General features: G+C 43.6%; 1 protein-coding gene across 11 annotated transcripts in view; it reads left to right on the top strand.

Moving 5' to 3' along the window:
- fbrsl1 (fibrosin-like 1) overlaps nucleotides 1–25,890 on the top strand; it is a 292,064-nt gene that overhangs the window by 234,270 nt on the left and 31,904 nt on the right. For all 11 annotated transcript variants that reach the window (XM_044365123.1, XM_044365157.1, XM_044365192.1 and 8 more), the window contains one exon: nucleotides 21,642–21,690. In XM_044365123.1, the coding sequence (XP_044221058.1) occupies nucleotides 21,642–21,690 (49 nt within the window). The remainder of the gene's footprint in view (nucleotides 1–21,641; nucleotides 21,691–25,890) is intronic.

Raw genomic sequence — 25,890 nt, 5'->3', positions numbered from 1 at the left:
AACTGAATTTTCATACTATTTCCTGACGGTCTCGCCGCCTTTTCTTTCGAGAGACGGGGGGGAAATCCTCTCCGTGAAGATTTATTGTTCTGGCAGGTTATTCTGTGTTGAGAGTTTTCCCATCGTCTAACCGTTGAACAATCAGTTTATTCCAAATTGGATTTAACCCCAAATGAGGCTTGCTTAAATATCTTCATGAAAGCGTGTTCTCATTTCCTCCAGTCTGGGTGATTTGGATATCCTCCGCGACCGATCTCAGCGCATTTGGACTCGGTAAGGTTTGATGAGAATCCTACGATGCGTTTGTTGCTTTCATTGGTTTTCAGGTGAACTATTCGGTAATGCTGATGAAAAAAAATTAATATTCACATTTTTCTTCGAAATGAATCATTGTTGTGTTTGAGTAAACTGTCCATTGTTAGGATTTTTTGTCTTATAGCCCGTCTCCGCCGGTGGCAGGCGCATTTTCCTTTCCAACGAGGCGCCCCGCGCGTATTGAAAGCCAAGATGTAGTGGCGGCTTGAATAGCATCTAAACTCACTTTAACCCTTTTTTTTATTTCCAAAACAGCATTTATTCTGTTTCGTAAAGGTTGCCATTACCTATTCTCTATAGCCCTTATGTCACACTGACTGACGGAAACTGAAACTGAAGTTATGCAAAGATTTACGGGTGTTTGGTTAAAAGCAAAAATAAATAGACTATTTTCTTATTATTCAACATTATTAACAATTGTCTGCACTGGTGAGTTTATTATCCTCTTGTGATTGGAATGAATTTGAGATGTATTTTAATTTGTAATTTTATAATTTACCACAATATGACTGGTTGCTGTGTATCCGTTTTTTAACTCAAACCTCCAGCTGTTTTGTAGGTCGGCGTCTGGTTTTTGTAGCATATTGTAGGCTATTATCACGCACTCTTAAATCCACCTCGCAGGGCATTAACACCATATGAGCCTGTCCCGTGTCTGACTTATACAACCGAGAGAGGAGCTGTTTAATTAGGTTTTCTTCTCCCATCGCGCCCAAGAATCTCAACCATCAAGGTCAGGCTGGATCACATGTCGCCTGTTAATATTAGCTCAACACTCCGGCCTCTTATGATACGAGTCAGTAACTTTGTCATCGCTCTAACAGAAATCAAAGCCTGTTATTGTTTATGAGTTCATTCCTCTAAGAAGAATTCACTATAACATTTCCGTAATAATCCTATAGGGGCTTAGACGCGCGTCCCAATTGTGAGCTTATAGTGATTTGCCCTACTTTATGCTCTCCCAGGGTATTACTATAATATTTCCATAGGGACCTACAAGTGTTGTGTTCAGTAGTGACTATCCTCTGTTGATCTGTGCTATATTTTTCTCTCTTTTAGTATGACTGTATTGTTCCTGCAGTGGCTTATAGAATGTGAATACTGAGCTTATACTAAAATATCCTGCTTTCTGGCATTTTTCACAATCACTAGCACTTTTTTGTTGTGTTGTGGTTTTTTGTTGTTGTTGAATTTTTCTAAAATGTACCATTAAATTATAGTTGTAGTTTTTAAAGCACACCCACTGGTGGAAGGTGCTGGTCTTGTGATTAATCCACGTTGCAAAAGCAATGAGTTCAATGTATGATTTGGTATATAGCAGAAAAAAATATTTTATATATTATAGTCTCTTGCTCCTGTGACAAAATCATAATTTTCTTTTCAGAACATGTTAATGTGATGACTTAAATTAGGTAGTAGAAAATTATATTTAAGCTGTAGATTGCAATGCAGAATTATTCATTTTAGTCTTACTGAGACATATGGAGGTAGCTTTACTACAATAGTCCAAAAGTGACTTAAATATAGGTGGGAAATCAGATCAAATCAGTTCTGACTTATTCCTGTTTCTATTTGCTAGATGTCCCAAACCTTTTCCCCTGATAAGACACACAGTGAAACATGTCTTTGTATTCATTGCTATGCCTGCCAATCACTGTTTTTACTGTGCTGCAGGCTTCAGATAGGCTATGTTGGAAATGTCATTTTGTTCTCATCAGGGCTGGCGCAAAAGCAGCAGTGTAACTGATGTGGTCAATGATGAAGTCTCCATAAAATATTCTCAGTCCATTATCTCGTCTTATTGCCTGTTAGTTCTGCATGTCTTTGGGTTGTAGAGTATATGACATTGTAATACCAATCACTCTTAAACCTGATACTCCCACCACCTACATATTAAAATATGTATCTTTCTCCGCTCCCCAGCACCTATCTGCAATCTACTGCAGATGGGGCTCTGGAATTAGCTTGCAAAAACCTCTCTTATTCCTATCTTCAAAAGCCCATTTATCTCTAGCGGAAAGCTGATAAGAGACAGGCCTGCTTGGCAAATGTGATAAGAGGGTGAAAAATCCTCCAGCTATTTGTAATGTAAGAGTTCAGGCAGATCACAGCTGGGGAAGACATGACAAACCCAGCATCATGAGACTAATGCCTTGTGCCCCCTGAAGCCTGGATACGAGATAGAAGAAGAAATGGAGATTTATTCTGGATCCGTGCGTGAACTCACAAGTGAAAAATGAGCTAAAGAGACGTTCAAGAAAATAGCCCAAGCATTTGGATGCAACGCCATGTTCTCAGTAGTGACGACAATGCCTAAAACCTTAGAATATTATAAACCGGTATTAGCAAGTAAGGTTTCAGCCTGCTAAGCTATTTTGAATGGAGTGTTGTCTAGCTTCAAATTTGCAACAATCTGTGAAATAACATATAGAAAAAAGAAAAAAAACACGTCAGTAAAATATGTTGTTGATGCATTTAGGGTTAAAGCTGTACTTAGGGAGGAACATGTTCTAAAAGTATTGTAAATCCCAACTGGAACCTGTCTAAAATGTGGAGCTAATCCAAATTGGCTTATACTCTGACATTTAAGCTGCCCTGTGAGAGGCTTCAAGAAATATGGAAGTGAGCTGTGCTGTAGAATTGCAAAACAAAGTACCCAGGGGCAGACATTACCATTAGGCAAGGTAGGAAACTGCCTGGGGCCCCCGACTAAAAGGGGCCCCAAACAGCTATAGATTTATTATGATGTTTAGATATGAAACATATAAAATTGTGTTACTATTCTAACTCATTTAAACCCAAAATTACGTACAAAAGGGCCCAAATCATTGCCAGTTTCAGTTACAATTTCATTTAGCATTGTACATTGTCAATGTATGACCCCCCCACGTGCTGCAGATTAATGGACTGTTCCCTCACTGGAGGAGGATCTGCGACCGCGGCGCACTCCTCTTTACTCACATGTTAATAGGGACGCAGAAACTCCTTGAGGTAATGTGCAATCCAACACAACATCAAACAGTGAAACAGAGTTATCACAGAGCGCATTTCAAAAGAAAAACTAAGAGGAAGTAAAGCAATCATTGTAAAAACTGTTGCTCCCTCTGAAACAACTAGCAAGACCACAGTTACTAACGTTTTGCTGTCGCATCCACCCAGTTGTTAGATGATGGCAACGCCGCCCCTCTCCCCCTCCCACCCCTCAAACCCTCATAAGAATAGACAAAGAGAATGATGATAATATAAGAAAAAATGGCTTTCAATGAAGAGAAAGTGTCAACTAGTAGCCTATAAGAAAAGAAGACTGCTTTCAGGTCAGAGAGAGAGGAAGACAATGTGCAGCAACATGCTGCTCCCAGTGATGGAAGAAGTATTCACATCCTTAAAGTCTATAATACTGCAATATAAAAATACTCCATTACAAGTCAAAGTCCTGCATTTGAAGTTTAACTTGTGTTATATAAAGTTTTACTATGTTACATGTTACTTGTATTATTATTAGAGACGTATTGCCTTATAAGCAACATTTGAATGTTACTTTTAACATAAATTTAATTTATGCTCTACTACTGGGTAGTTTAATCTACAATGTTACGTGATATTTTGTTTCATATACTTCATATATTTTGTATCAGAAAGTAGGATAAGGAGTATAATATTCAAGTAGCCTTAAGTACAAGTATTTTCACCTCATTTGAGTAAATGAATGTAGTTTTGTTCATTGGCTGGTTCAGTGAGTAGTTCATGTCAGAGAAACAGAGGAAAAACCTGGCAAATTACTCCAGTTATGGAAATCATCAACCTCCATAATACCACATGGTGAAAAGTAACCAAGTACATTTACTCAAGTATTATGCTTACAGTTATGAGGTACATGCATTTTACTTAAATATTTCCATTTCATACAACTGTATGCATCTACTCCACATTCACTTCCTTCTATTTCAGGGGGAAACACTGTACTTATCATTTTGCTACATTTATCTGACAGCTTGTTGTTGGTTACTTTCCAGATTAAGATTTACACACAAAATATACGAACAACAGAGAAAATATGATGCAATATGATAGATTAAACTGTCCAGCAGCATATAAAGCAGCTAAAATGAGCACCACTTTGTCTAGATGTTAAGTAAATCTAAGTTCATTATGCTAATAATACTTCTGCACTTTACCTAAGTAAATTTTGTAATTCAGGACTTTTACTTTTTTACTTGAGTATTGTTAGTGTGGTATTAATAGTTTAAAGATGTAAGTACTTTGTCTACCACCGCCAATACTAACATTCTCAATTAGAGAAAAATAAAGCGCCCCATGACTGAGTTTGCTTAGGGCCCCCAAATCACTTAATCTGCCCCTGAACGTACTCCTCATTCTGCAGGCCAGTTAGGGCCAGCAGTACTAGAACATTACTCAGTGTTTTCCTATCTTCGCCTGTTGCCCTCTGATTTACTGGTTTACTGGACAGAGAGCAGGATGATCCTGGGTCCTTGACTATAACTGTTCCACTGCATTAACACTGATGAATGTTTCCCTGGTTCTGAATCAGATTTCTGTATATCAGCTCAATCAATGACACGTTACATCCAGCATTAATTTGTTGGTGCAAACAGAGTGTTGGTATCAAAACTAGAAGGATACATGAATTGTACTTATTTGTTTTAATGTATATGGCCTTTCCCAAAATTCTCTGACAGAGAAGCAAGTAGTTATCTCATTCAGAGACTTATGGGCCACAGGAGATGTGGATTCTTCAGAGGACATGTCATTACTGTATAACAGATGACACGTAGCATGTGATGTTATTCATACTTCAAGGACACTCCCTGAGCTCCACCACTTGTGGGTCCACAGTGGGAGATGGAGAATTTATGCTTGTCCCTGTGGCACTTGGATCTACATCTTAATCCTGACAAGGGACTTGCCATAAAACACTCGCTCTACACCAAAAGCAGAGAAAGACTTTACAGAAGAGGAAGCCGCTGTGGAGCAAGACTTTTGGCAGGCTTGTCTTTTAATGCACACTGCAGAGATGTCTCTGTTTTTAACATTTAAGTTATAAATAACGCAAAGCACCGCACAAGGCCAGTGGCTGTAAAGGGACAGGGAGGTGTTGGCAAAACAAAATACATTTTTCTCCCCTTTTTATTGCAATGGCAGTTCCTTCAGAGCTGGCTGTGTTATTAACTGCGCCGGACAGCGGGGGATTTATGTGAAGGTCCAAATGGAAGTGACCAGTGACCTTTCCTGTGGCGGTAGCCAGCTCTCAAACTGCCAGACAATGGACTGCTTTGACAATGAGCCTCTTTGTCCCTCAACTCTTCCTATCTGATGTTATTTCCTAAATGTGCGCATCTGCTCTCTGGGAGACCTGGGGCTTGTGTCCCCGCTCATGTTTTTCTTTTTTTCTTCAATTTTTTTTTTTTCTCTCGGCTCGAAATGTCAACTGTGTGCTGCACAAAGCAGCCATCCAAGGTCTTTTGAATACCTCCAGGTACTACTGAAGTCATAGGTCAGCCAGTCACTCAGTCAGTGGGTAATGTATGTTTCATGCTCTCGGCTGAATGTGGTGAGCTCTTTGTGGGGCCCGCTGAGCAACACAGCGCCTCAGAGCCAGGGTGGAGGTGTAGCAGGTCACAATGCCAGGCCACAGCACTGTTACAGGCATTCTCCTGTGATGTTGTTATTGTTGTTTTCTCCGTCCCCCTGACAAAGAAGTCCCTCTTCACTTCAAACAGCCGCTAAATCCCATACATATTTCAAAAGAGCTCTCCCTTTAATCCCCCCAGCCCTTCTGCAATTAGCCATTGACAGCAGCGCCTTGTGCAGTTCCCGATCTAATAGAAGAAGGGAGACAAACTAGAGGTCCTTTGAATTCTCAGCTACTGAGCATCTCCTGCTCTCAGCCTGCTCATTGGGACCCATCTCAAGGAGAGGAGGAGACACTCAAGTGAATTCCCCCTCTTTTGAAGCTGCCGACCTAGGTCAACCTGTAATTCTGGCAGCTGGCCAGCCCCTCGCCTTCCCCTCGTCTCTCTCACTCTGTCTCCCCTCCCGATTTCCAAACAGTGCTTCCCCGAGAGCAGGCCATGTCTTTTGTTACCTTTATGAGGCGTAATTAAATGTGCACGGTGTGGCACAGTGTTTGAGCAGGAACCCCAGGCGTGCCATTAGCCAGATGTGGCTGCTCAGTCCTTAATGATAGAGGAACAGAGGCGGAGGATACAAGCCCAGGAGTCCTTCATCACGCCATCCCGAGGTGTCGTGTGGGCCTAATTGCCCCATCGTTTTGTGCACCATACGAGTCCTCGTGACACCTAGCTTCATGCATTCATTATGTAGTCTCCCAGTGCTATTTCAGGCTGTAGCGTTCATGTATAACCGGAGGTGGGAGGTACGGAGCAGCCAGGCTTTTAGCTAGCGAGTATGATTCATGAGGGGAGTTCTTAACACCTTTGTTTTGAACATTGCACGCAAGAAGTGGGGTGATGTACTATGTAATGTAGTGCATTAACAGTTTACAATGTCTGACTGGAGAGGGTTTCATTGTTCTGTACTGTCATCATGTGATTGTGTGAGAGGGATAAAATGCACCTTTTTATATGTAGTTGCTGTTAAACATCACCAAAGTCATTCATCATTATTTTTATTCAGTTTTGGTTGAACCATTGAGGGTTTTTTTGCATCCGGTATAGGCTGTTGAGTTGTGTCCTCATAGTAAAGAATTGATGTACATGTCCTTGGAAGAGGGGCCAACCAGGAGAGTTAAGAAGCCACTTTTCCAGAAAACAACCTGCTTGTCTGTCTCTGCCTGGGGGCTTTGGAAGTGCGAGGGGATCAGACTGACAAACGCTGACTGATCGGCTCACATTCACACAGTATTTCCTTCCAGCCTTGCCTGGGATCTTACTATTGAGAGTTCTCATATTTCCTCCTAAGCCCTTTCACTCGCAGTGTATTAAAGCCCCCCATCCCACTCTACCCCTCTTGCCGTCTTTTAATCCAGCCCGCGTGTTTTTCCCCCTTAGTAAGCAGATTTGAGTCAGGGGTTTTAATTAGATGCCTCTTCTCCAGGATGCGGATGTGTCGGGTGGTCCGTGTGCAGCCAGGGGAGTGTTGGGTGGAAATGGGCCTACATACCAAACATACGGCACCCTCGCTGGAAAGCAGACCCCTTCGTTAGTGAGGAACTGACGAGCTGCCGCTCACATTTGGGTAATTAACACCGCCACAGATTGTGGAACAGCTGTGCAATTTAGCACTGTGGCAACACCAGCGAGTCAAGAGAGACTCTGCAAACAGAGGATGGCTATGAAGTAGATTCATAGAGCACATCGCTCAGGCCTCATCCAAGCTCTCTACAGTGGCCAAATATAACGCATATCCTCAGCTACTTGGCAGAATGGCATGAAAAATGATTATAATCACATTATTTAAGGGAATTTTAGATGATGAATACTATGATGAAAACAATAACTATGATTACCATTATGATGCTCACATACAGTGTGTGCCAGAAAAGACAAATTGTTTTATAGAAAGAATGTTCAGACTTTTTTTTGTCAGTCTGCAGTCTGTATATTTCAACAACTTTCTTATAGTTATGGCCATGCTGAACAGCTTAGATCCATCATGGCTGTTGGTCTGTATCCATGGACAATTTACAGCAAGGTTTTGGGGCTAGTCATCAGCCTTGTCTACAGTTGTGGAGAATAGATGGACCGTGTGTACAAAGCCTCTGCACTTTCTCTCCATGTAATTTAAGTCGCTTTTCATCTTTCTTTTCTTGGCAGTGCCTGGTTTGCCCCCACAAAACCAAATTATATGTGAGAAGTAATTAAAGCATCCTGGTCTCCTTTTTGTTTCTTTTTGATTATAGTTAATGCGTACCATTCCGCCCTCCACTTTTATTCGCCTTGTTTTTTATCCCTGCTGATCCGCAACATCTGGTTTTGAGTTTTAACTATCGGGGAGTGGTGAGAGTGTGGGGGGAAAAATGCTCGTACACATGCAGTTTAAGCTGGAGTATTTCTCTGTTGGCTTCTACCTGATTATTACTGAAAAAACACAAACATCCTGGGATATTTGGCTTTCTGTCAGGTTCAAAGCATTTTCCAGTGACAGCCCAAAGATAGTCATTGCAAAGTAATGACAACAACTTGTCAGTGTGCGATTAAGATTAGTATGCATTTGTGTTATATTAGTAAAAGTCAGATTTTCAAACAGTTTGTTTTTTATGGCTAGAGGAAAGTAGAAATATGGAGCTGTGTAGTAAAGTGTGAGTCTTTAAGGGTTGAGCCCTGTTGCCTCTCTCCTCTCTCCTTCCTCTCTCTGGCCTATCAAGTGTCAGTGACAGTGACATGCCCAGGGCTGTCAGCAGGCCATGTCCTGGCTCCGTGCTCCGTCAGAGGGTGAATGGAGAGAGCCCAGGGAACTTGTTAAATTTCTGCTAAGCTAGGCTATGCTGACTTTGACAAGAGACATTTCCTTCCAATCTCCTCAGGTCCTATGCCGCCATCATCAACCACAACTCAGTGACTGAACAGGGCAACGGAGACGATGCAACGATAATAATGTGAAAAATGTCTATCTGCAGTAATGTCAGGTGAAGGCAAACGGACAGGCAGGCAGCCAGCCTATGCAATGTATTCTGGGAGGCTGGGCCAAGCCCCAGCGGGGCTGTCATTTATTTATCTATCTACAGTGTCTTGAGAGGTGAGGAGAGGAGAGATGGCAGAGGCTTCGCTCTACCGGAGGGGGCTGGCCGGCTCTTGAGGGATAGGAAATATAATTGGGCTGCTCTCACTCTTGGCTATGGCACCAATCAGACATGTCTCCCTCCCTCTCTCACCCACCCACGTTGCTTGCAGACATAGTTGAGGAGATGAGGCAGTGCTGGCCTTTCAGGCCCTGAGCAGGGACGAGCCCAAACAAGACTTGTCACTTGTGCTTACAGTGGCATTTATTTGATCGGAGGAGGTTTTTCTTCTTTCCCTACCCCCAGCTCCTTCCTCTGTATTCTGCCGCGGCCTCTCTTTTTGGCCTGAGCTGTAATGCTGGAAACCTGAATGCTGCTTGGCTGAGGCTACCCATGACTACTGCTGTGCAAGGCAAATGACTTTGCTGTGAGGGACAGGCCACCTGTTAGTGACAGGGTGGGGGCTCAGCTGACAGAACAAGTGTAACTGTCAGAGAAGCAGGTTAAACTGTCTCCCAGCAGGAGGGAGGGGGGACAGGAGAACTGTTTCCACTGGCCCATCACAACCACATTGGCTCACACATGCTCCCTGCATTCTTCTACTGTGACCCAGTACTTTAGACGCATTGCTATGCTAGCATGAAACCACTGAGAGTAGAATTTGTCAGGATAGTCAGCAAAAGAACTGGAAGGCTCCTGCCTGTATTTTTGTGGTCGTGCAAGCATGCATGAATGTGCATGTGTGTATGTGTTTCTGTGATGGGAAGCAGAGGGTGTCATGGTAGTCAACAGTGTAGGTAGAGCACTGAAGCCTGTGAGCACATCTGTTTCAGCTACTATAATTGCATATGGAGGTATTGATCTGTGGTGGGTGCAAAAGAATTGTACCAGAAGTTCTTGCCTCCCCACACTGGCATCTCGCCAGGGTCCTGTCAATCATGGATGATGGCCTGTTCGGGGATCTGAGTATTCAAAGAGCCATTACAAGTGCAGCAAAGCGCACTAGGTTTCCAATTACATGTTGGTGGGTGGCATGGGGTGGGATGCCACACAGGTTCACAAGGGCAGCTGGGCACCCCCTGCTGCGATGCACCTGAGCATGTTTAAAAAACATTAATAACAGAAACAGTAAATAGGGCTGGTAAAAAAAAACACTAGTCTAGATCCAATACACCGCATGTTTGTCTAGCAATGGCTGTGGATCCTTTACTGAGTGACCAGTGTGTTGTTGAATAACAAGAATGGCATGAATAAGGCATGAGCTAAGCCCCCACACCCTTCATCATCCTACTGTGCACAGCTTCACAGCTTTTAACACCCTAAACCCTCTTCTTTCAACTAAAGCCTTAATTGTACTGACAGAAACATGTAAGGGAAAGATGCTCTGAAGGATTCTCCGGTGGATCCCACATAATGGGTCTTCTGGGTTCTGCTGGCTATAATGTTCACCTTTTTCAGTTTAGACTCAGTTTACATTGACCTCTACCTCCAACCGCATCTTTACCACTGACAGACATGAAATGCAAACACACTTTTTTCCATCTCTTCTGAATGAATAGCATGCAGTATAAAGGCCCTGGAGCCTAAACCAACTAATCCAAGGAATCTCTCAAATGTGAGAAAAGGCTGCTTGAGCACACAAGCTGCTGCCTTGACTTCATCTGTTTGCATATCTCTTATTCAAATATAGACAGGAGCCACCTGAGCCAGGCTGAGTGTTTCTGAACGTGCAGATGTTGAAATGAAGTTCAAGGAAATAGAGGTTGCCATAGAATTACCTCACAAAAACAAGTACAAGTTTTTAAATGACACAGCTAATTAAACCAGTTATCAGCATGGCTTAGGCACTCACTGGCTACAGCAAGCGTCCTTTCGAAAATGCAGACAGCTCAACATTTAAGAGGTAGTTTAAGAGTGTAATTGTCAGGTTTGTTTTATTGACAGGAAACTAGTTTGTTAAGGCAATCCGGCACTGCGGTAATGAGCTGTTTAACCTTGCTTCTTCCCATACACTAAAAAATCAATTTCAGTGTATTATGTAAACGCACTCCAATGACCTCAGTGGAGCCAACATACTGGTAGTGAAAATGACTGGCCTCTGCATGTGATTTTGTGTCCTTTCTGCTCATTTAGTCCACTCATACACAGAGACTCCCAAGGAAAACAAAGCTTTTAACAAGTGCTAAGATATTCATTGTTGCCATCATGAACAAGCCCCAGAAAAGGGTATTAGTGCTCCAGGGAACATTCTTTGCCTGTTGTTTTTTCTTTCCACTTGAATAATTTAAGGAGTTGCATGTAAGACAAAGTTGCATTCACTTGCTTCATTATATTTTAATCCAGAGCAAATGATTCTCTGCATACACTTGGCATGGCCAACAACTTTTAATAGTCATCTCTGCAGTGATTGCTCGTAAATCTGCTCTAGCAATGCAAACACATCAAATATATCCTCCTCTCCCTGCCCTTCTCTTCTGTCCAGGGATTTGTGTTTAGATGGATGCCAGATCAAATTCCTCCACAGGTGCTATGTTATTAACAGAGATAACAGCCGGTAGGTTTACACCGAGTTCACCAGCGCTCATAAAAGAAGCAAAGCTCACAGAATGGACAGTTACAACACATTTCCAGTATGCAATTACTAGAAATGTAGGCCACAGAGAGTGACCAATGGTGTTCTGAACTTACTCTAAGGTTAATAAAAGTGACCTCTAGTCAAGTATTGACAAGCTGTCATTTCTCTGTACATGACAATATAAAGCCATAGATGCATGTCTGTGCAGTTCATAACTATTTCCTATACAGTTGCAGTAAGCAATGATCATTGCAATTGAAAACCACCAATAACATGGCTGTTGTCAAGGTCAGGTCACAGTGTGGTGTGCTAGAGTGATGTTACACAGTAAGTGTTAAGTCTAAAGCCATAAGCTCTCTCACAAGGTCTCCGCAGTTGTCGCGTTGGCGTTAAACTAGCTTGAGCTGGATTCCCTAGAGGTACACAGTTAGCTCAGCACCCCCTCCATCACCTCTTCCCTTACAGAGCAAAGCTCCTGGCATGTCCCACTGATATGTCATCATGGTTATTTATACACTCCCACCCACCCCACATTAAGTCACACATCTGGACTGTCAGTGACAGAAGAGCTCAAGAGCTATGCCATGTCACGAAAGAGATGTAAGGGGGGGTTCATAGCTCAGTTTAGGCTCACACTCTCCCATAATAAAATGTCATGACATGCCTGAGTCAAAACCATGGCATGTATTCCTGTGGAGGAATAAAGATGTCAATAAAAAGACAACATCAAAGTCTGAAGGATGCATTGCTGTGACAAAGTAGTGGGCATACCATGGGCTGCTGGGGTCTGCGTTCTATATTAAATTTCCTCTGTAACCTCAGAACACAACATACTCCATTAATAGCACCAAGCTCCTCAACAGCAGTTTCTATGCAGCAAGTAGCAAATACCAGACACAAACCATGTCCTTTTTTCTTCCTAGCAGTCTCACCTCTCTGTGTTTTTAATCAAATGAAATTCTGGCCATTGTAAAAAAATGCCTTATATTGGAAACAGTGACCCCCTACAACCACCACCCTACCTTTATAAGGGAAACTGAGAAGTGAAGGTATTTCTTAAGGTGACTGCTTGGGCACTGGGTGTCCTGTCCAACCCTGCAGTGAGGCCTCAGGGAGAAGCTTGGGTTACAGCTGCCAGAAACCTGAAGCCTGATGTCTGCATCAAAAGTAAATTCCACTTAACGTGCCACATCCCTTTCCAACATGACCTGATGGCTTTGGAGGTCTGAGACTACTTTATATAGTGCATACCATGTTTGTTTGTGCTAGCAGGGTGGATAGTGTGCCTTTAAGTGCAAGGGAATGGTGGTGTCAGACTGATGGGACATCTAGCAACGGGTGCCAGTCTACCCTGCCCCATTTCCAGTTTTCCACTCCTCCACTTGCACCTCCTGCTCTCCACAACTCCCCCTTCATTCCTCCACAGGACAAGTGGCTGTATTGATCCTGAGTGCCCGGCCAACTTTCATGCTCGCGGTTGACATATGAGCAGGATGCCGAGATGAATTCCTAAATTCCCTTTGATTCATTTCAGCTGCTGTTGTAGTTTAGGAGAGATGCTGTTACTAGACCAGCATCAACAACTTCACACCCTCAATCGCACTGATAAACTGTGAGCTCAGCAGAGAGCCAAGTCGAAAGGTCAGGGGTCACAGGCATCTAGTGTGTGCATGGTGTAGAGTTTAGGAGGCTATAGGATGCAGAATGACTGGTTATTGAAGCTGGTGTGAGGAACCTTGGTTCCTCCATAGTTTTCCTAGCCCAGAGTCAGCCTTAAACTCCCACTGGCATTAGCACAATATTTATTTGTGTTAGAGAGGAGGTGATTCATATTACACAAAATCACTGGCATAGTACGGGTGAGATCTGCTTCTTGCTGCACATTTTTTCCTCTCATTAAAGGTGTCCGTGCCCAGAGGAGCAAACCAATGCCTACCACACATTTCCATGTTGTGCCAGCTCTGCCTTTTTCTTCTCTTTGTGTGCTGTCTTTCACTGCAGAAGAAATTCATCTGTGTGTGGGTTGAGGCAAGGGAAAGGGTCACATCTTTTTTATCGCTGCATTATTTAAGATCCAGCCGAGTTTGTTTTTTCCCCTCTTAGCAAATTCATCCAAGTCAAAAGCACAGTACAATCTTAAGAGAGAGGAAGAAAGGAAGAATGTAACTTGTGTAGCCTGAGGTGGGCTATGACTCACCAAGACATTGTTCAGATGGAGTGAGAAAAAAAACAAGTTCAATAGAAGTTTCTATTGAGCGGTGCTTAAAGCCACCTTTCTCTTAACAAGCTGCAGTGAGAGGTGGTTTGCCTACCAAGCTTGCCTGCAGCTCTCCGCAGGGCGATTATGTCACAGCGGGCCAGTCAGAATGATGTGTATCTCTCTGTTAGAAGGCAGCTCTACTGCAGCAAAGGCTCTGACTAGGAATATTATTATTATCTCCTCCAGGATCCTCTCCACAGCAACAACGGTGCCGCATTGTGAGAGCTCTGGAGAACGCTTTTTTTGAAATAATCCGCCTGTCTGTTATCCTGCCTCTCAGACAATAACATCCAGAAAAGCTTTTATACTTTCCACCACCCACACTGACAATGGGGTAAAGGCTTTACAACAAGTGGATGATGTGGATACGGGGACAGTGAGTTTCCGTGACCCGTCCTATCATACCTCCTCACAGCGGCCCCAAGGGAGCTGGGATTTGGTTGTGGCTGTTGACCAGCCAATCGGGGAGCAGTGAGCCGTGTCTTAAAGGGCTATCTGCCATCTCGACTGCCGAGAAGCCTGGAGAGCCAGGAGAAGCCACCAGTGCTCTGATCTCTATCAGGGCCAGGGAGTAATGACGAACAGCCCCCTGATTCCACCGGGAGATTACCTGCGGCTCTTATCACTGCTGGCACACATTTTGACATTAAAAAGGAAAAGAGGCTACGCCCTTTCCACAGTTGGCTGTGCTGTGCCGAGCAGACCTACTGCTATCTTCTGCTTATGTTTTTCTGTGTCTCCCGTTGCCTTCATTTCTTTTTTTTCTCTCTCTTTCCCTATTTTCGTGGTCTCAAGCAGGACTTAATCAAAGTGCAATGTCCACACTGACCCTTATCTCACCCTAAAGAGATACTACTAACTCCCTCTCGCAGTGCCCCCCTCTGCCTATTCCCCTAAGCCTGAAAAAGGAGGAGAGCCACGCATGCTTTTAAGCCACTGAGCTCAGATCTGGTGTTGCATTAATTGAGTTAAATGGATTGCGATGGTCGAGATGATTTGTCTGTCGGCTTTTATTGCTGCAATTTAGACTGTGCCTCATTGCATTATGCCACTTAATGAGAGCCCTTCGCAGCCGTTTTGTCTCTGCTGGTATTAACATGCACAGGTTCACTTCACAAGAGAAAGTGGGAATGCGCTCGCCCTAATTTCCTGCAAATTTTAGTTGATAATCAACTGAAAGCACTTCCTCTGTCTCTGTCATTGACATTTTATAAAAGGGATTTCTTTCTTCTTTTTTTTTAATTCAATACCTGTTTCTCATATACTCTTTGTTACTCTGTAATCTGTGTGGTTGAGATTGTGATTTGTAACATCCTCCATCCTTATAACCCCCCCCCCCCCTACCAGCACACCTCCATCCTTCATCCAGGGCCCTTGCAGGGAGTTTGAGCAGGTCTGGATCCTCTCTGGTGAAATATGCCTTGTCCTTTTTCCTTCATTTCTCCTTATCTGGTTAGTGCTGGCTGTGGGCCTGCTGCGGCACTGATTTGTGACCCTCTCTGTCTGCAGCGGCGAGAGGCTTTAGTGCAGTGCGTGCCTCTGCCCTTCTCCCTACTGATGAAACAGGCCCCTGCATTCCCCTGATAGACTGCTAATTTGTATACTAAACTGACAGGCAGCCGTGATAAGGGCTAGCAACTGCTGCACAGCCGCGGGAGGGAGGGAGGGAGGGAGGGAGGGAGGCATGGGAGCAGGGGTGGTGTGGGGTGCGGTAAGTTAGACGAAGGGTAATATTTTACACAAAGCTCAAGCCCCCCTGCTCCTCTCTCGGCATTCATTTTCCTGTGTCTGTTGCTAGGGGAGAAGGAGCAGGAGTTGTCAGCCCTGGCCCACTGTTGTACACACACACATGCGTAATAGGTGGCTATGAAAATGGCACTCGGGGCTAAGTATAAAGAGGTTTGTGTGTGCAAGGGGAGACCACTCCATTCTACACGGCCACTATGGAATTCATTATCATCTTAATGATGCTTCGGTTGAGACGAGTATCTGCTGGTTGACAGTTGCGTGGGAGGTTTCTTCTCTCTTTTCCGTTCATGCTGTATATCCCATCATGCTCACTGGGGGTTTGCAGTCTTGCTGGCCCACACCTGTTCTGACAAGCAGGCGGCAGCGGCGGTAGTGGTGGGTGGGAATTGGAAGTATGGTAGATGGTAGCTGTTCCCTGCTCTGGGAATGCATAGCACTGTTGTGGCTTATAATAAACGACCGCTCGGGAGGTCATTAAGTTTCTGGAACGGTGGCGAGGACAAATGCAGGAGAGATAAGTAATTTGGTGTCTCCCATTGCAGCCTGGGAGCTGTAGGCTTACTGTGCATGTCTAATGTGGCATTTATTGCTAAAGTAGCATTAGTGGATGTCTGGGGTTAAAGGGTGACAGTAGTTGAGGGCCCTGAGTGGGTGCTGATAGAAGTGTTTATTAAAGCTCTGAGCTACTCCCACATGAACAGAGAAAATCAGGTCCTTGCGTGTTTGGCTGAAATGTCTTTTTACCATATCAGTACTGATAAGCTTCTTTTTGTCAGTGTTCAAGATCGGTGTGTGATGTAAAAGCTGTCTTTTTATACATGGAAAACAATCAAATAAAACAAACATACTCCAATCAGAATATCACGTTAGAATCCTACAAATACAAATACACGGTAAAGTAGTACTGCTAAATTTTACAGTAAAAGTGTACTGAAATAAACAGCATCATCCTTATCACAGTAAAGATAAATGAGAGTAAATGTCCAAAACCTGATTTTTGCTTTAAAAATATATCAGAACAGCGATACAACCCTAAAAGAGATGGAACACAGGACTTTAGGTGACAGTAAATGGAAAATCGGAAGAGAGGGCAGTGAAGGAGGAAGCTGACAGTGATGAAACACCAAGCAGGGAAGCAAATTAACACTGTGTGTGTGTGTGTGTGTGTGTGTGTGTGTGTGTGTGAGTGAGTGAGTGTGTAAAGGTGGGAGGTTTGGTGAATGTGGATCCATGGACAGACAGGTCCGACCAGGGTAATTGAGAGCCTTATCGTCCATGGCAGTATATATGCCCCCTTGCCTGCTTCTCTTCTTCTCTTTTTTCTCTCTTTCTTCTCTTTCTTTCATTCTACCTGATATGTCTTTTAGTGCCATGTCATGTCACATCAATACAGCGCTGAGTAACTGTTTACTCCTCTACAGGACCATCAAGAGTCTTTGCCTACACCAAGACATTTGACCCGCTCATTTAGCTGTCAGGGAAGCATGCACAGCAGTGTGCTGTTTGTTTCCTATGCTCTATTACCCATCATTACACAACAGAACAACATGCTTCTAGCCATAGCTGCAATGATGCATGTTAAGTTGATTTTCATCTGTATGTATAGTTTTGTACAGCTGATAAGCATTTATACTGCCTGTTAAATTGGTATTGATTGAGCTTCCAATCATTTTACAAGAGTGTCCTTTTCAACTGAGAGAAATGTCATTTTGAAAACTTGTTGGCTCATATCTGGTTTATGGTATATTACTGTGAAGATTAGCCTTACCAGTTGTCCTACAACAGTCTGTCAAGAACATAGAATGTGCCAAATGACTCAGAACTAAATTGTAATTATAGTCTTTGCAGGCAGGAGCCCACAACAAAGCCTACTAACGGGTTTCTTTGTTTTCACGCCACAGCTGTTGTGATAGCACTGCCAGTCTGTGTAAAAATTATATCTCTACCAGGGAGGGGAAGGGCTTTACCTTCCTTGCTGGGATTGGTATGGGGTGGACTGTATTAGGAATTTGGTTTTATTTAGTCTGGGTTTATATAACCCCTGGCTGCAAGATTTCTTCCTGTTTGGAGATAATTTGCTCAGCTCCAAGGAATGCAGGGCATGCAATAGGAACCCTCACATCAAAGGTAGATGGACGGCCTGGGGATCGTTTGATATAAAGCAGGGGGTTTTGTAGGTGGGGGTTGCGGGGAGAGAAATTGGTCTCTCAGCAGTCTTTACTAAATGAGGTTAATTGAATCTGGGTAATTGCTGACCTTCCTGTCTCGGTGAAATCACAGCCTTAACTGATCAATGCCTTTCATAAATTTATGCCTGAAGGTCATTCAGTTGATTACACCGCCCTCCCTTGCCGCCTGCGTCGTCTTACTCAGTCGGCCCATTGTGCAAAAATTAAGCGTGGGAGCATTTTAACACTTAAAAAATGCAATTAGGCTTGTCTCAGATTTTCTAAATTAATTAGCTTGCAGTGTTGTTAAGTAAAAGCGATGTGGACATGGAAAATTTGCAAAGATTTTTTTTTTTTCCCCTCGCCTCTTTGCTGTGACAGCAAATGCATTCTGCCTCGCTGTAAATGTCTCACTTATTGCTGGCGAGGGGTTTTGCCTCTCTGCTCTCCCTCTGTGTCTCTGTTATTATCTGGAGATTTATGCAGCCAATAAGTCACTGGTGTTCAGGGAAGTTGGGGGACTTTTTAAAACAAACAGCAGTGTAATTTGTAATTTGGCATTCCCTAAATCTGGGAATTATGGTTCTGCTTGTGGCTCTTTAGGGAGTTAGCACTCTGATGGTGGGTTTACTGGCCCAGCTCCCTCCTTGGCCTCCCTCTCTTTCTTTCTCCCCTCTTTCCTTTTGCGCCTGCTGAGGAAACGGGAGGATTTCACAGCTGCTGAGAGCTGGGCCCCGGCTGGGCCCTATGACCTCCTTCTTGCTTTTTTCCCCCTCCCTCAGTCTCACTCCTTTTTTCTCCCTCTCTCCAGCAGTCTCTTTCCTCAGGGAGCTCTTGTGTGGCTCAGAGGAAGCTGAATCATAAAGCATGGCTAATGAATAGAATAGGGAAGGAAAGCTGAGGCCTGCTGACGGCCCTCCAGAGAGGAGGCCAGGCCCCTGAAGCCCCAGGCTCAAATAGCAGACGGCCCCCACAAAGGTCAGGCTTCCTGCGGCCCGCTCCAAGGGCTTTTGGCTCCCAGGCAATGTGGCTTGAATTTCCCCCATTATTTTTTTTAAATGGTTAAATTTCCCTGTTTCCTTTGGAAAACCTGGCCTTTGCTCCTCTTTTTTTGTCTGTCTCATTCTCTCTATATATATTTCCCCTCTGTCTGGTCTTTCCCTGTCTGTTTTTAATGGCAGCCAGGGTTGCCTCAACAAAGAGAGTGTGAAGAATTTGTTATACATGACCTCTGTACACCACAACCGCAGGCAGCTCCAACTGCCAGCAGCACAGCCCCGTGAAAAAATGTCAACTTGACCAGCAAAACCCAGAAAGTTCTACAAAAACAACAGCAAGCCAAATCAAGGCTCTGCTTTGACATGCCTTTTTAAGAAGTGCTTTTGTAAGCCGGCCTTGTAATTGTGGATTATACGACTGACTCATGCAGACTTGGCAGGTGCAAAACACAGCATTTAAACCTAAATAGTGGTTGTTGATGTTGCTTGGAATACGTCTGGAATATAAAACAGCTAACGGCACACTCAAAATGGTCGGAATAGGGATAAGCAGATCTAGGTCGTCTTGGCACATAGTAAACACAGCTTTTTCGGTTCTCTTTCACAGGAACATGTTATGTCTGCCTTGCTCTCCGTATAACCACTCTGGTCATAACAATTGTTTTAACTGTTATAATGAGTTATGGCATGACCTACCCTGTCTTTTTTTTGCTTTTGTGACCCTGTGCCACACTAAGCGAGTCCCTGAGCCAGCTCCCGTGTCCATTTGACAAGCTTCATTTCATTCTGAGCCCATATTTTTCTTCCAGGGCCTCCGGGGCTGTGATTCAAGGCTGAGGTTGTGCTGCTACAGTGCTGAGGCTTGGTACTGGAGCGTTTAATGTCGTCCAAAGCTAACAAAGAGCTTGTGTTGTAGCTTGGCGCCCTGGTTCTGGGAGACTGAAAGAGGGCAATGCTCAACACTATGTCTTTCCTCTATAGTCTTTCGCCTGCTCTAGTGTAAGAGGAAACAGGAAACATCTCTGTGTCGAGTGTCTGCTCTTCTTTGAACGTTCCTTTTATTGAGACAAAACTGAATAGATGTCATATCCTTCCTACATGTGCATTAAGTAAGTGAACTACCTTAAATACACTGGTTGGCTAGTCTTTCTCTAAATACTGTAGTTTAATAATATCATAACTAATGTGGTCACAGCTGTTCTAGCAGAAGCTAAAAGTCACGACTGAAAATTACACTGTTAGCAAATCTAATCTAGCATAATGTTTGCATGATTCAAATATTAATTTTATAAAAGCAAGTGGCTTTTTAATATTATCTGTCTCCATTATTGACTATCCTTGGATTGTAGTAGAGGTATAATTTGACTTAGGCTAATATCTCTCCATAATTATCAACAGAACTGATATTTTTAGTAGACGTTTAGCAGCTGTTTATATCCGCTTTGTTGTCTTCGGTTAAGGTTTCCTACCTGCATTTTATATGGCTGCCGTGTGAAGAGAGCAAATTGTTGCTTTCTTCACACAGCTTAATGCTGCGTGCTGTTGTGGTTAGCGCTGAGACGAGACATCAAGCACAGACAGACAAACACGGTGGCGAACAGCAACACAGTGGCAGTGAAGGAGAAATTGGGAGGTCTTGGAAAGAAGAGGATGTCCTCAAAACACTTGTGAAGAACTAACAGGGATGCCAAGGACAGCCATCTGTGTTTACAAAATCATTTGCTTTCTCTTTCTGTCTCTGTCTCTCTTGCACTCACTCTGATTCACTGTTCATTCTTTACATATGCTCCCTTTGTGCCGCATAAAATACAAGCATGGCAGTTAAGGACACTCGGGCCCTTTGGGTGGAACATATGTTCAGCTCTTGCAGCTTTTTACAAGTCTGCAGAACCCAGATGAGAGGAGCTAAAGCAAAGGGAAATCGTGGCTTTTAAACAAAGCCCCTATATGGGCTGACATTACAAGCAGAGGAGGATTTTCATTGTTAATATTATCTTCAGAGCGCACAGACTTTTTGCTACGGTATTTTGCACAATGTCAGGACTTGTGTGGATTTACTGCTTTTCGGTCATAGTTTTTTAAAATTTCCTGTCTGGCCAGTAGAAATGTAAAAATGTATGGTGTGTTTTGATTTAGGTGGTGCTTGCCAGAATCTACATATCCATCTAAAGCAGAGAGGAAAATACCTTGCAGTGTTTAGTCTACAAGTCTCCACTATCACTTCATAGTCAGATGCCTTTCTCCCTCAAGTATTTGACTCGCTCTCCGTTTGACTGTAGTCCACCAGTTCACTGTCAGTTAAGTCAGTAGCAACACTAACAATTGTTTTTGACCCAGTAACCGTTCATTTTATTGACAGTTTACTTCCAGTCTGGGCTGATATTGTGTTGATATCAAATTTGTGAAATAAGTATATTGCTTTTAGAGTAGAGCATTCATGATATATATTCAAATATATTGCAGAACGAAATGTAATTTTTGAGCGGCTGCATGTATGCAGCAGCCTTTGTGCCCCGATGCTGCATAGCCACCTTTCTGACTTCCTCTGTCTTTGACATCATTTCTTTTGAGGGTTTTCAGGTGGCCCAACAGTGCCACCTAATGTTACCTCAACAGGAAAAAGCCAGTCAGGGACCATCAGGTACAGAGGGAGCTCTCTTCGTTGGCTGATGGGAGTCTGTCGATTGACTGTATAATGTTGTGTGTAGCAGCTAGGCTTTCCCTCCAAGCACTTGAGACCACATCCTTTTTAGATATGTTTTGATGAATATCTCAATTATGTGATTCAGTCTTTTTAAAATAGGATTGACTGATGTTTCCCACTGATTCTGCTCATCAGACAAAACCACTAAAGCTCTGCCTGTTCTTCTTTTTCCAGGTGTCTGATGTAGGATCGGAGAAGCTCTTTTCCCCCACCACACCCAAAGGTAAGAGCCCGCTGTTTTTTCCATTCCCCCTCCAGTCTTTACTCCTCTGCCTGATTCATACACATAACAACAACTGGATTTTACGAATGAGTCCAAATCTCCCCGCTCTAATCCTGCAGCTCCCATTCAGATTCAAATGTCAGCAGACATAAACAAGGTCTGGTGACTACATATGCATACATTTTTGCCGGGGTGCGGAGTGGCGTTTCTTGGACGACCCCGCTAAAGGCTTAGCCCTCCTACATATTGGTTCATTAGAGGGGATTAAGAGCCTCCCTGCCACATGCTCCCACAAATGGGAACTTCCCCTCAGGCAATACAAGCTCTCTGACAGCAGGCCTGGGCCATAATGGATGCCAAAGGAAAAGAGAGAGAAAGAGCTTTGTCAGCCCCCCAGACAACACCAACTCTGTGTGTGTGCGTTCACATACACACATATGTAGATCACAAGGCCTGTGCGTTTCTATGTTTCTATGTTATGTTTCTATGATGGTTTTACGTGATTTTGTGGATTTATTTGTCCATGTTTATACAACCACATGTATGTGTTGGTGTATTTGGCATTTTACAGATACTATGTAGGCATACAATGTCAGCTGCACCTCTATATTCACTAAATTCAACGATGCCTGCCAGGTCAGAGCAGGGAGAAAGGTGTCAAGCTGTGGATGAAGGAAGGAGAGGTGCAATCAGCCTCCCAGTGACACATAGCAGCATGCAGACCACGTCCCCCCAGGGCAGAAACCAGGAAGCAGGGCCATTAACACCAGCAGAGAGAGAAGGAGGTGGAAGTGCTGAACAGTGTAAAATATGGCCATTTTAGGAGGGTTTGTGTTGTAGGTCTGCAGGACAGACTGAACAAATAGATGAGCTTGCCTTTAGCTGGACTGTTAAAAATGTCACCATAATGAACACCATTGTGTTATGTAATCAGGTATATTACATAGACATATTTTACTCTGCTTATCATTTATTTGTCCAGTACTAGCTGTATATATAGATTATGCATAAGTATAACAGGGAAAGGGGTCTTGCGGCCCATGTAATGAGGGCTTTGTACTGGGTTTGTTTTATTTTTGTAACTTCTTAATCGTTTTGTACCACCGCTCCTCTGAATTCAAGGAATGATGTCAAGATTTGTAGCATCATTATAAATCTACAGTTCCACCTGTCTCCCAAATAACTGATCTCTGTTTATACCATCGGTTGCTTGCCTTTTGATCATGACAAATTGGAGGTTTTGCTGACCTCTGTTTTATTCACCTCCCCATCAGAACATGTGCTGTGAAAGCTAGATTCCCTCTCAACAACATAAGAAGGTGTTGCTTGGTTTAGCACAGTAGCTTTGACTGCTGAGTGGAAAAGTGTGGCTGACATGGAGGAGAGAAACCAGGCCTGCTGGCTGTGTGATGTAGATGACCTGTGACCAGTGTCAGCCTCGTGAAACTAGCGTTCACAATGACAATGACTTCCAGACTTGTGTGATTTAGAAAACAACTAGACTGCGTCCGAGTCTATCTATTCTCCACCAGGCTGCTGGACTGCTACTGTTGTCAGCTGTCAGGGTGTTGACTTATTTTCCCTGCATGCCTGTACAGAACATGGCTGCACATAAACATGCTCTGCTGTGGAGAACTGCTTGTACAGGTACATACACAGCTGTTGTCTTTTATAAAACATTTAAACAACCCTTCCATGTCAGCTGGCAAAGGAAGGCCTCGTGAGTTTTGCTAATGTGCACACAGGGTTGGATTAAGACCCTGGAATTACATCCAGACAATCCAATCAGAGTCTCTCATGATTGTCACACAGATCAACCAGATCCTGTTTGGGTAATGTAGAAGAAGAGCACCAGATTAGAATAAGGGGTTAGAAAGGGTGAGCCGGCAGAGAAATCAGTAGTTTGATGAAGTGATTTGGTGACGATGAGGAAGAAGTTATCATGCTACAATTGCAGAGCTGCCACCAGCCGTCTCTCATCTCCCATTCCAATGTTGTTGTTTTGAGCTGTAATGGATTCTGGGACAGTGTTTGTTTTTGGCCTAGAATGGTTTTTCTGTGTGTGTATAATGTGTGTGTAATACAGAGCAGCCCACAGGCTGTTTTCCTCTGGTTTAGAATGCAGCGTATGTGTCCCATTACCGGTCTCGCTCATGGTCCTGTGGGACCAATGAAAAGCCCGCTTTCCTCTGATCACCAGGCCTGTCGAGCTGTTGGCTGGGAAACACTCAGACAGATACACACACACACAAACATTATGGCATACATAAATATATAATGCTGTGATGATGTTTGGCTTGTACAATTCTCTAGGTAATGAGTGTTGTTTCTTTTACTTTTACCCTTTCCTTGCTTTACAGCGTTGTGCTCCTCTCTGAACTTTATTTTAGTGAGCAGTTACGGGTACAACCAGTTGAGGTTAAGTCAAAATTGCACATAGACCCACAGTCTGTCACGTTAATGAAACGGTTCAGGGTTAATAGAGGAGAGGAAAGACCAACATTGTAATCAGCGGAGGCAGAACGCTGTAATTATGCACACAGAACATGGTTTTGGGCAAAACCCAGACACCCTTGCCTTCTTTCTCTCATATTTACTTTTCGTCATTTCTGCATTGCTAGTCTGTTGACAACCTGTTATTGATGCAAGCTAACAGTACACATAATAGCACATGCTAATAGCATATGTTATAACACAGCACACACTGTGCGTTTCTCTTTGGATGTTTTTACCCAAGAGCTAGCACAAGTGCTGCTGAATGTCTGTCTGTGTTGGTGGTTATGAGGTAGGAAGGAACAGCAGAGGGCAAGCATTATCTAACCGTTATTGGTTTTTGTTTATTTCCTGTCTTAAACCTCCTGCAAATTATTGATTTCCTGGAGGATGGCATGTTTAAGTAAAAGCGCCCTGAAGACTTGTGCTCCACTAAGAGCTACTCTTATTGAATTTCAGGTCAGAGTTTACTCTTGTCACTTGCTTGAAGGCGAATGAGAAGCTAAATGTAGCTGCTGAGAATGTACGGGGCACCTCCACAGAGCACAGATAAACACTTCACTGGTAGGCCTTCTTATGACATTTCACAATGCTGCGCCTATGGAAGTGGTGAGGAGTTATCACCTAGCTGTTAGTGGCTAGAAATATCTGAGAAGAACACTTTGGAATCTGCAGTGACTATGTTGAATGTTGTATCTATGGGTTTTAAAGCAGTACGTATAGCCAATGTAACGTCTTTAGCTGCCCCTTGTACTCTCTTAGGGCATGCTGTCCTGGCTGGGTGCTACCTGCCGTGGTGTGAGGATAAACCCCGTGTGGTGTTCGGTCCACCAGACAAACCTGGGGCATCTTGGGATAGCAGAAGAAAGATTGGTAGAAAACCCATTTCTGAAGTGGATTTGTGCCCTTGTAATCCTGATTAATTTTGACCCGTTGTGCTCATTTTAAACAGAGCATTACAGTAAGCGTGAACACAGCAAGCTCCGGGGCGAAACCAGGAGCTTAGCGGCTTTGGGAGGCTTAGCTGCAGATGGCATTTTAAGCCGGACTTAATAAATTGTTTCCATTAAACTTACCGGCCCACACATACTGGATTAGACCAGTGGAACAAAGGAAGGAGAGAGCGTGCAGACGAAGAAGAGGAGAAAAAACACACACACACACACACACTCACACAACTGCCATCATGCACATCTGACTCTGTTGACATCTCTCTGAGGCCACATGAAAGGTGAAGATGGGGTTACTTTGCTGTTAAGGGAGATAGAAGCCTTTGGACATGAATGCAAAATCCATTCACTGTAGATCTCTTGCTTGTCAGCAATGTCGGACCAATTTGCTTAATTGACATAGAAGTAAACAAACAAAAAAGATGCATAAACCATTTAGCTTGGCAGTGGATTTAGGGCTTATCCTCTAACTGTTTATATATAAACACATTACCAATGCTGTAGCTTAAGGATTTAGGATCTGCCAGTACCCTTGCTTTTTTTCTATGGAGCCTTTTACTCATATATCCATCTTTGCTATTGTGGGAAATCAATTCCTTACGGTAGAACCCCGCCTCTCCCCTCTTCTGTCCCCAGCCCGCCTCCACCGTACCTCCTTCCCCCATCGGCTCATGGCTTGCTCCCTAAGCTCTCATTATGTGCTACACAGTCCAGGGTCCCCGTGTCGAATCGCTAATCAACCACCCTGTCTGCAGGC

This window comes from Thunnus albacares, chromosome 2 (genome assembly GCF_914725855.1).
Source record: "Thunnus albacares chromosome 2, fThuAlb1.1, whole genome shotgun sequence".
Taxonomy (NCBI): Eukaryota; Metazoa; Chordata; class Actinopteri; order Scombriformes; family Scombridae; genus Thunnus; species Thunnus albacares.
Note: the sequence above shows the minus strand (reverse complement) of the source record. Positions and strands in the feature narration are given on the sequence as shown.